The sequence below is a fragment of the Gekko japonicus genome, unplaced genomic scaffold (assembly GCF_001447785.1).
Source record: "Gekko japonicus isolate JY-2015 unplaced genomic scaffold, Gekko_japonicus_V1.1 scaffold851, whole genome shotgun sequence".
Taxonomy (NCBI): domain Eukaryota; kingdom Metazoa; phylum Chordata; class Lepidosauria; order Squamata; family Gekkonidae; genus Gekko; species Gekko japonicus.
The window spans coordinates 472883-484667 of NW_015172579.1; the positions used below are offsets into that span (position 1 = coordinate 472883).

Consider the following 11785-nt stretch of genomic DNA (forward strand, 5'->3'; position numbering starts at 1 on the left):
ATTTCAAATGGGACGGTAAATTGTTTCTTAAAGATGTCTTCTGTTGTTGCTCTTGTTACAAATTGTACAATTACATCTCTTGGTAAATTTTTCTTTTCCGCAATTCTGGAGTTCACTCTGTATATCAAGTCAAAGTCTGCTTCCATTGTTCCCTCTTCCTCTTCCAAGTATAAAGTTATTGCTTTTATCATTTCCTCTCTTATATTTTCATTCTCTTTTTCTTTGATACCTCTGAATCTCAAATGAGTTTGCATTCTTCTGAACTCCATCATTGTTTCCGATCTTCTAAATTGCTGAGTCAAAGAATCCTGTTTCTCTTCCAATTGTTGCATTTTTTCCTCTGTCTCTGTGGTTTTGGTTGCATTAGCCTGTATTTCTTTCCTGACTCCGTCTAATTCTTGCTTGATTGAAGTAGTTTCTGTTGTAACCAATTCTTTTAGTGCTGCTACATTTTTCTCCTGGGCTTCTTCCATTTGTTTCAGATGAATCTGAGTTTGCTTTGCCATCTGTTCTTCCAGTTGCTTCTCCATATGTTTTTCTTGCACCCCCAGTCTTTTCTCAATCTGCTCACCCATAGCTTGAATCGCCTCCATCATCCTTTTCTCCATCGATTCCATGGCGGCATACAATTCTTTCTTGTCCTCCTCCCTTTCTTTTGACATTTTGGGGGTTGCCGTTGAGCCTGTCCTTGATCTCACAACTGGTTGAACGTCAGGGTCAGAATTGGCTCTTTTCGGTGCCCTTCTAGTCTCCGTTTTGGCAATTTCTCTGCGGTGCGCAAATTCACAAAACAAGTTGTCTCTTCTAGAAGATAAACTTTCGACTGTCCAAATGCATCTATTTGCGCCTTCAAAAGTCTTCTAAAAGGTGTTTAAAAATCAATTTAAGTTAAAGTCCTCCTCAAAATGTCGGGCGCAACTTCTCTATGGTAATTGGGGGTAGAGTAGGTCAGTTTGCCATTCTGCAGGTCCCGTCTGTTCGCATACACTCACATCCGGTCCTGCAGTTTAAAAAGTCCGAGTTTCTTCCTGTTGGTTGTTACCCTTCTAGGATGTCGTCTTCCTGTTCAGCCCACTCGGAATACTTTACTGGTTACACCAACCTAACTCTTCCCGCGATACTGTTCGTCAGTTTCGGTTTTTCTGCTGCGCGCACATCTCCGATCTCACCGCAGGAATGTTAAACAATATGCTTTTTTGCTATTTTATAGTCTTCAATCAACTATTTCTTTGAAAGGCTGTTGGTTTTTAAGGTACCCAAAATACTCCTGCATCTTTTTGAATTAAAAACCAGTACTAGATTAGCCAAATGTTGTCCGATGGTTATTATGGATTGGAGCAGAAAACTATGAATTGGAAACAATTATCCCATTGTTCTAATAGAACCAAGGCCTAGGCACCATTCCTGGGAGTAAGTTCCATATGATTAAGTGGGCCTTCAAGTAAACACGCGGAGGATTGGGTTGCATGCAGGGTACCTAACCTCTGTGTGGGGCCTGGATTTTTCCTGGCATTACAGTTGATCTTCCAGACTACAGAAATCAGGTCCCCTAAAGGAAATAGCAGCTTTAGAGAGCTGCCTCTAGGGCATCACATCCTCACTGAGCTCCCTCCCCAAAACTCTCCTCTCCTCAGTCACTGCCCCCCCCCCCATCTTCAGGAACTTCCCACACCAGAGCTGCCACCTCTAAGCTGCATGATGCCTTCAGGATCAAGAGCATTGTCAGTAATAGGGTTGCCAGTCCCCCCGCCTGCAAATGCCCTGGAACACAACATGATGACATCACCGACGTTACGTGGCAACGCTCTAGTTTTTGGGCCAAACTCTATGGTAAAATTGGGCTCAAACCATAGAGTTTTGCCCAGGGGTCATTTCCTGTAGGAGCGCACAGGAGCGGAGCTCCGGCAGTAAAGAGCCCAGGGGCGGGCGCATGCAACAAGCCCTACCCCCTGCTCCCAGCAGCCCTCAGTCAGAGAAAGAAGCAGCCAGGTAAGTTGCAGAGCCCCCCCAGTCCAAAACAGTCCAGTGGCACCTTTAAGACCAAGTTTTATTCAGTTACAAGCTCTCCCTCCTCTGTGAGGGCAGATCTGCACGTTCCCCCCCCCCAATAGCTAGCAATCCAAAACAGTCCAGTGGAGCCTGAGCAGTGGGTGCTGCCTTCTGACACACTTCCGGTGATGTCAGGGGGTGTGGCGTATGCAAATAAGTTATGCTAATGAGTTGTGCTAATGAGCTCCTGCACCTCTTTTTCCACTAAATGACCCCTGGTTTTGCCCAAAAACTAGAGCATTGCCATGTGACATCACCGTGCCCTGTGCACGAAGCACATGCAGTAGAAGATCCTGGCAAGGCCCAAAGATCCCCCCGCAGGGAAGAAGGGAGGACCTGGCAACCCTAATCAGTAATGCCACTATTAAAAAAAAAAAAAAGTGAGTCTCAAGAGACCTACTGCCAAAATCCAGTTCTCTACAACAGAGTTAGCTCCCACTAGCTAGGGCTTCACTTTAAATGGCCAGAGGAAATAAAACGAAACCTTTCCTTCAGTTCAGACACAGAACACCTAAAAGGAAGAATATCTTACACAGAATAAAGGACCTTATAGATAAACTACCTTTCCAATGTAAAAAAAATAACGAGGCACCCCAGGTTTATCATGGGAAACAGTTTAGCACATATTAAAAACAAAATAAAACTAAATGTGCTATTGGAGCACACCGTTGTGATGGTAACATGTAATGAAAATTAAATCCATCTGGATCAATAGCTTTGGTGTATCTTATTAAATCTGGATCACAAGTCCCATCTGATTTTGTACAGTGCCTGCGGCTGTGAAGCCTTGACATAAACCAGGCAGACATCAGCCTGAGAGCCGGAGACGGAGGAAAGAGCCAGAGACAGGTGGAGACAGACAGAGGCTTGGCAGCAGTTCAGTCTCACCCATGTTTGCTCAGAAGGAGGTCCCATCAAGTACAAGGTGGGGGCTTGACGGCTTGTGATCTTTGAGACAGACTGTGCCACTCTCATTTAACGGCCTTTTGGTCCCACTGTTTGCAATGCGGAGTGATGTCTAGTTACTAGGAGCTTTATTATTGTTGTTTCATCTATACTAAAGCCTGATTTAAGCTGCCAACTGGGAATATGCTTCATTAATCTGATGGTGGGCTCTAGTCCATGATAACTATGCTAAAAAAAAAACCCTATAAAAGATGCTAGAAGATGCCTGTGTGATTCAGGAGGCAAACAGAACCTTAACACAAAATATTTTGAAACATTGCTGAAAAGCTCCAACTCCTACCGCCATCAAAAGGGCTGCTTCATACATTACAATCAGACATTTATTTGTCTAATTGCCACTATTGTGTTGTGAGAGTTACTGCCTCACACGTCACACAACCAGAGCACTGTCATTAGCTGTTCAATTTGCAGTTAAGTAGTCCTCTGAACTGGCCTTCATTGTATGTTTATAAGTTCACTGGCTTGTAGGAGAAATGGTATCAGGAGACTCCCTGTACGGTCAGGTTGTCTCCCTGTCTTTCCTATCTGCTATGGAGGGACTCTGATGTCCTGTTTGTTACTCCAGATAGGGTATAAGCTAGTAGAAGGCTAATCCAGAGGTCCTAAAGTGAGAGGCGCCATCTCATTCAACATTTTGTGCCTCTCCGCTACACCAAAATTCCAAAGTAATCCAACGTTTCTCTAGTATTTGCTCTTTCCGTTTCATAAAATGGAAAATCCTTAAAGGTCAAAAGGGGTAGCTGTGTGAGGGCCAAAAGAGATGTGACAACAGGAGACTTCTCAACCATGCTTTTTAAAAGGATAATAGCAGCCGTGCTGGATCTAAATTCAGGCCATTATGCAGACTTAGGGTTACCAGGTCTGGGAGATGGGGGCATAGGGTTGCCAGATCTAGGTTGGGAAACTCTTGGAAATTTGGGAATGGAGCCTGGGGAGGACAGGGACCTCTGGTAGGGTACAATGCCATAGCGTCCACCCTCCAGAGGAACTCATCTCTGCAGTCTGGAGATGAGCTGTCATTCTGCTGGATCTCATGGACTTTGTGGATCCAAACTCACCGTCTACCTCCTTGTGTTGTTATTGACCAACGGGGGGGGGAACACAAGCCCTTCTCACTGTCCATTTTTTACTTTCCATAGTTAATGATGGAATGGAGTGAGGTTGGCGCTGATTAGTGAAATAGTGTATGTTCTCTCTAGCTGCACCATACCCCCAGACCCAGCTGCTAGTGCCCTTTTTTAAAAAAAGAAAAGAAATGCTGAGATCTTTCACTGTCTTGTATCTTTAGACCTTTAGTTGCTTGTGCAACACAAACAGAGCCCTGATTGGCACTTTGAAGACTAACAGTTTTATTGTGCAAATGCTTTCCTGGTCTAGAGGCCAAAGGCCTCTTTTTGCTGTCAGTATGTAAGCCATCACAAACCTTGCTTTTCAAACTCTTCGAAGAGATTCAGGCTAGTAATACTGGGGCCAGTGAAGACGATGTAGTTTTTCCCTGCAATGTTCTTACAAAGACTCTTGGCCACCATGCTGTGGAGCTGGGTTTTGTTCTTCAAAGCTTCCAGGCCTTCAGCACCGCTTCCTTCTTTCAGATGGACATAAATCTTAACAATCAAGCAGAAAGAACAGCAGAAGAAAAGTTAATTTGTGCAGAGGCCTATGGCAATTCTGTGGCCCTTCCTGGAGACCAATTTAATAAACATCAATAGAGAATACTTGAGCAGTGCTAGGGACTATTCACTCTTTTTTTAAAAAAATGTCTGTTGTGACTGTAGTAAGAAATTCAGTCCCCTAGAAATGGAACAGTAATTCTATTCAAAACATATTATTTGAAAAAAGCAGATATTCTTAAGAATGATGCCAAGCAATCCGATGACAGAAGGTTGTATCGTTTATTGGCTTCACAAAATATAGCAGTTATTGAAGCGGTTGCTAAGTTCTGTAACTGCCTTATAAAGAGGAAGCTGTGTGTCAAATCCATGAACTGAATGGCGATTGTGTATGGTTATGATCTATGCCAATAAAGGTTTTGAACTTTGAACTTTTTTTGAAAAAAGCACATTTTGGCCTGGTCTCTTGTCACAAATGGGTAGATCCACTGAAACAACTATTGAGGGTGCAGCCAGACATACTTGTTTTTAAAGAGCTGGTCCTGGGTTCCACAGACCCAACAATGGCATTTAAAAAACAGAGGAGAACGGTTTGAGCTTGGAATGCAGCCATGGGAGACAGGAAGTCTCCCAGCACTGAAACTGTGTGTGTGTGTGGGGGGGGGAGTTATTTCCCTGTTTCTGCTGTTCCACATGCACAGAATACTCCATACGGAGCAGCAAAATGGAGAAATAATAGGGTTGCCAGGTCCCCTCATCGCTCCAGCGGGGGGATTTGGGGGGTGTTCCAAGGGTGGGCGGAGATGCCTCAAGCCCTGCCCCCAAGCCCTACCCCCAAATGAGGCCACCCACCCACCCCTCCCCCTCCCCCTGTGGCACTCAGGCGGAGAGAAATCATGTGGTCCCTGCCGATCAGCTGAAGCCCTTTAAATCGGGCAGGAGGGGAGGAAGAGGGGTGGCCAGGCGGGTGGTCATGCTTGGGTGCAGGGCTTCCCCCACTGGACAGCTGTCTGTCCTGGGGGCTGGCAACCCTCAGTACTGTACAGGAAAACAGCTTGGGGGGGAGAGTAGGGTTGCCAGGCATGACCTGGCAACCAGCAGGAGACCAGGGGGAGTGGCCACTGACAATGGTAAAATCATTGAGTTTCCAATGATTCCTAGAAAGCCATGACATTACTTTTAAGTTTTCCCAGGAAGTGAGCTCACACTGGTGGCCCAATGGCAATTTTTATATTCCTCTCCCACGGCCACTAACAGGACCTGGAGACAGGGGATTCCTTGCTCCAGGCAGGGGCATAGCAATCCGGGGGGGGGGGAGTGAGAACCTTTCCTCCCCCACAGTGACATTCTGAGTCCAAACAGTCCTTCAGTTTTTAAAAGCCATTCCCCACAGCCACTCAGCATACGGTTGCCAAGTCCCTCTTCCACCCCCAACCGGGGACTTTGGGGGTGTTCCTAGAGGGGGTGGGGCATCCCCGATGTGATGACGTCACGTTGGGGACATCCGCCGCCCCCCCCACACCCGCCCGTGCATTGGAACTCCAGAAACGGCAGTTCCCTGCCCTTAAAGGAGCCGGTGTTTCCCTTTTAAATGCAGCAGCTGGCATTTCCCCTTTAAGAGCAGCCACATTTCCCTTTTAAGAGCACGAAGCTGGTTGTCCGGGCTTGGGAGGAAACATGGGTTCCACACACTTAAAGGGAGAGAGGGGGTGGCTGTGGGTGTTGGGGGTGGGGCTTCCCCCACTGGCCATCTGGCCTGCGGCGGGGAGGAACCCCCCCCAAATGTTGGCAACCCTAACTCAGCAGCTGTGGGGAACATCTAGTTGGGCCCTCAGCTGAAAATGTGAAAGGCCTTGTTTGTAATTGTCTAGATAACAATGGAATGGTTGCAGTTCTCTATTACTGCTGCAGGAAGTACAGTCCACAGATACATGAAGAGCTTTCCCTTCCTTTGTAGTTTAAAAGATGTCTGTCACTGGCAGTAGAATCCTAAACAGGGTTACGCCTTTCTAATGCAACTGAATGGGTTTAGAAGGGTGTAACTCTGTGTAAGACTGCATTGTAATATCCCTTTGGCATCAGACAACCACTTAGGGTTGCAAGATTAAACAAGGGAAATTCCATCCAAGGGATTGTTAGGAAAGGGACTGAGAACAAAAGGAGCAGCATCAGAATGCCTTTACGTACATTCTGGTGCAGCCTCAATTGGAACACGGATTACAGTTCCACGTGCTCCAGCCTCCATCTCAAAAAAGGGACACCCTAGAGCTAGCAAGGGGGCAGAAATGGGCAAGCAAAATTAGCAGGAGGCTGGAGCATTTTTGCTATGAGAAAAAGGCTAATCATTTGGAGCTTTTCTCTTCAGGGGAAAAAATGGAAGAAGACATGACCGGAGTTTATAAAATCATGTTGGGTATGCAGAAAGCAGAGAGGGAACTTTCTCTTTCCTATAATACCAAAATTCAAACGGAACGACAAAGTGTCTTGTAGCATCTGAAAGACTACCAAATTTTTGTCCTGCATAAGCTTTCATGAGCCAGAGCCCACATTGTCGGACTCATCTTCATCCATCTGAGGAAATGGGATCTGGCTCAGCCTCTGCCACAACAAAAGCCAGGTGCCACTGCTTGGTTGCAGTGATACTGGCACTGTTCCCAAATGCATACCCAGTGAACTGGATGGGCAGGAGATCCAGAACTGACATAAGAAAGTACTTTTCAGAGAATACATAATTTATGGAATTTGCTGCCAAAAGATGCAGAAGAGACCTCTAGCTTAGATGGCTTTGAAAAGGAATCAGACAAATCCATGGAGGTCTATAAATAGGGACTGCCTTTCCCCGATAAGTAGAGCCCATAGCAGTTTACAGGACATACTTAAGCATGTAAACAAACAACAATAAAACATACTTGATCTTAATAAACATTTTAAAAACCAAAAAAACAAAACAAAAACATTAAATAAAAATATTACTTCCTTACAATAAAACACAGGCTGCTCCCTTGTGGCGGCAGGTCTCTGTGAAGCTTCCCACTTGAATGTCGAGACCTTTGCCGTGGTAACAGAGCATCTATGCAGCAATTTCCCCCACACTTTCCTGGCCACAGACAAATACCCCACCTCCATCCCACTTTTTCAGGGTTGTTTTTTTTAAAAAAAATGGCTGTTGGCATATGGCTACAGCATTATAATGATCTATCTGCTGGGTCCTCTGACTCCCCAGCTTACATTTTAAAGAGAACATTTTTAGCTCTTTTCTTTGTGGAGATTTGTGTGTGTGTGTGTGTGTGTGTATGAGCTCCATTGCTGAATAGGGATTTGAACATAGGCCTCCTCAGTGATAGTCCAGCACTTTAATCAATACACTGCCCCCTTCTCCATCTTGTTCTACAATATGCCTGGGGACAATAAAGAGAGCCCCCCCCCCGGCTCTATGGGGAATCCCATTTCCATTTCATTTTAGAAGATGATGAGTTGGCTTTTATACCCCATTCTTCACTACCCGAAGGAGTCTCAGAACAGCTTACAATGTCCTTTCCTTCCTCTTCCCACAACAGACACCCTGTGAGGTGGGTGGGGCTGAGAGAGGTCTGAGAGAACTGTGACTGACCCAAGGTCACCCAGCTGGGTGCGTGTGGAGGAGTGTGGAATCAAACTCGGTTCTCCAGATTAGAGTCTGCTGCTCTTAACGGCTATACCATCCTGGCTCTTTAGGGAGGGAACTAGACTTGGCCCTGGAAAGGACAGGATACCAACTAAGCGCTTGGTTCCTCTTCCATACCCCAACTCCCCCTTTTCCTCCCTTATGTCTTCACAATTGTGACAGTGTAGCCCTTACACTCAATTAAGGCTACTATTGCATAACAATTACATTGTGCCTTTGGAACTTCCCTACACTAGTGTACCTTTTCTTATACTAGCATAGTGGATTTGGCTGTGGTTGTATCCTTGTCCAGAGAGTACTATTGCAATATAATGGTGAACACTGAGACCCCAAAGCATGTTGTGCTCTGGGGAATGATCAAATAGGAAGTGCTCCTGCACAGTCCTCATGGAAATGAATTGGGGTTCATTTCAATGGAGTTTGCACATGAGAACTCCCTGCTGGATTGTGCCCTTGAGGTTTCGTTGCTCTTGTGGTCATCTAAATAATATATTTATAGCCATTTTTAGCCTAATTTATGTGGCCCCTCCTTGACATGAAATTGTCCTATATAAAACAACTGCAGGAAAGCAACACTGACTGTGGTTACAATTTTATACTTTCGGAATCACCAGAACTAGTATTAGAAGCAATCATCAACACCCACCCTGTGTGTGCTTCACAGAGAAGATTTCCCACGCAAGTGGGTTTTTAAAGCCCTATTTTAATTAATATGGAACATGGATTTCTCAGATGCTCAAACTGCTCAGATGCACAGGTAAAACTGCAAGAGGTATTTAAAAGTCTGAAGCCAACTGAAAGGACCCACTGTGGATCCTGAGATGCCCAGAAGAAAGGCAGCATATAGCAGCCTGTGTGGTGCATCGGTTAGAGTGTTGGGCTAGGATCTGGAGGACCCAGGTTCGTATCCCTACCCTTCCATGGCAGCCCACTGGGTGACTCTAGACCAGCCATTCTCTCTCGCAGCCTAACCTACTGTTAGCCAAACTGCTTTTTGATGATTAATGAAGATGGGGAATTATGATTATTAATGTACAATTGGCATCTAAGGGAGCAAAGCCTATGTATACAGAAGTCCCGCCTTTTCCAGTAACCCAGAAATAAACGCAGAAACCAAGTCTCAAGCATACAATAAAACACAATCATACACACAATTATTCAGTCCTAAGAAATATAGATAGAAAGGGATAGCGGCATTCGCATTAGCAGGAGAATCGTTGAGGGGTGATAGTACCTGTCCTTGGCGAGATGAAGCGATCCACAGAAAAATAAGGAAGACTATGGGGGAATAAGGGTCGTATTCTGAACGAGCAGAACACGTGGTCAACTCTGGCAGTGCTAAAACCAAGAGTTGTGGAGATAGGATGGGTTTAGAGGTAGAGGAGAGAGAGAGAGAGAGAGAAAGAGCATGGCTGGTCCTGCTCTTTTTATACACTGTTGGGATTTGGGGGTGGCCTTTGCTGGCCACTTCTCTTGTCACGTCCCTTGGTCAGTCCCAGGAAGTTTCCTAATCAAAACCCAGTTTCGGGAGGAAGGGGGCTTAATGGTTGGGCACAATTGGCTTCTATTTACTCTTAACAGTGGCACCTTTGAGAACAATGGCTGAGGCGGCCAGAGTCATTGTTATTAATGGTCCGTTGATGGCTCCAGGTGATGGGTTTAGCTGGTACGTGTCAGCCTTCTAATCCTCTCATGGCTGTGGATCCTTTGTCATGCTGGATCGCCTATGTGCAATGTTAGGCGAAGGTGGAGGGGGAGGCCCCTGTGTGTCAGAGAAGGTGCTAGCTCATGGAGTCTCTGTTCAGGATCCCTGGGCTCATGGCTTGGCATGATGTCTGTTTAAACAGAAAACAGTTACTGGCTTTACTGTGCTTCACGTGGCTAGGGAGCTTGGTTCTCTTCCTGCTGCGCTGCGGGTAAGAGATCACAGGTAACCCCAGGAACCATTGGAACATGATCTCAGGAGAAGATTTTCCTCTGCTGGATGCGTGTCTGCAGTTGGCATCAGCTTAGGGTCACCACACAGTCCATTCCCTTTTGCACATTTACTGCACAGTCCAGTCATTGCAGAGTTCATAAGTCCACAGGAGCACTATAAGCGCCTTGCAGGGCAACACTACCTCACAGGGTTATTGTGAGAACGGAGTGAAGGAGAAGAGAAGCTGCTGTAACTTTCTCCAGACCAAAGCACAGAATACCAATGGAAGGGATTAGGCTTTGTCTGTTGAAACCTTAGGTTCTTATTGAGTCTAACTACTCAGGTACCATTACAGATATGGTCTGTTGGTTCCATGCTTCCCAGGTATGCCTGAGTCTGATTTGGATTGGGACCACAGGACACAGTGAAAGAGGGCTGTGTTCCCTACCTGAAATGGTCCCAGGGAACAGCTATTTGCCTGGCTGGGAATCTGTACACATAGAGGGACAGGATACAAATGCATATGATGCCAAGTATATAACCTGATGGGGGAGGCAAGGTGCTGAAACATCCAAAATAGCAAGTCTCCATACCAAACTTCAGTATATTTGACGACCAAGTCCTCTGATGATCATAAAAGGGACAGATGGATAAGTCTCCGTCAACTCTGCCCTTGAAAAGCACATTCACCCCAGGCTCTGTCTAGCACAGCTAGTAAATCAATTAGGACTTCATTAGGAACAAATAAGTTTATTCATGACGTGAGGACAGTCAAAGTCATCCCCATTCTAATGGAATGCCTTGCCAATTTTGTTCAAGTCTGACATTTTCAAGAGCAGCAGTGACTCTTTATAACTGACTCAGGCTTACGAATTATGTAAATGGAGTTTGTTTAACAAGTGTTGGAGAAAATATGAGTGCAGGACTCATAAGGGAAGGGGATGAAACTGGCAGAGACCCTGTAGTTACCACAGGGAAGGGGATGAAACTGGCAGAGACCCCATAGTTTCAGAGAGAAAGACGACTGTTTCTAAAGCAACTCTTATTTATTGAGAATCTTGTATGCAGCATACAACATTAGCTGGAATGTGGCATCCCTCAAGGATCACCTCTCTCCCCGATGTTATTTAACATCGACATGCATCCCCTCACCTTCCCTTCCTCTCCTCACAACAAGAACCTTGTGAGGTAGGTGGGGATGAGAGAGTTCTAAGAGAACTGTGACTGGTCCGAGGTCACTTAGTAGGCTCTGTGTAGAAGAGAGGGGAATCAAACCCAATTGTCCAAATTAGAGTTCATTGCTTTTAACCACTAAACCATGCTGGCTCCTAGGTTCAGGTCCTATGCTTACTATTGACTTCCAGGCTCTTTTTAAAAAATTCTTCAATTGGGATTTTATATATTTCTGTACATGCTCAAGTGGTTAAGACGCTGAACTGCAGGCTGTGGAAGGTCAGTAGTTCAGCAGTTCGAAACCCAGGGGTGCCGCATGACGGAGTGAGCTCCCGTCTCTAGTTCCAGCTCCTGCCAACCTAGCAGTTCGAAAGCAAGAAATTGCAAGTAGATAAATAGGTACCA

At 45.6% G+C, this 11785-nt stretch overlaps 1 protein-coding gene across 1 annotated transcript in view; it reads right to left on the reverse strand.

Annotated features, from left to right (window-relative positions):
- The window catches only part of PGBD5 (piggyBac transposable element derived 5), a 49985-nt gene that overhangs the window by 11063 nt on the left and 27137 nt on the right, over positions 1–11785 (reverse strand). Inside the window, exon 3 of the mRNA XM_015421443.1 lies at positions 4439–4619. Coding sequence (XP_015276929.1) covers positions 4439–4619 — 181 coding nt within the window. The remainder of the gene's footprint in view (positions 1–4438; positions 4620–11785) is intronic.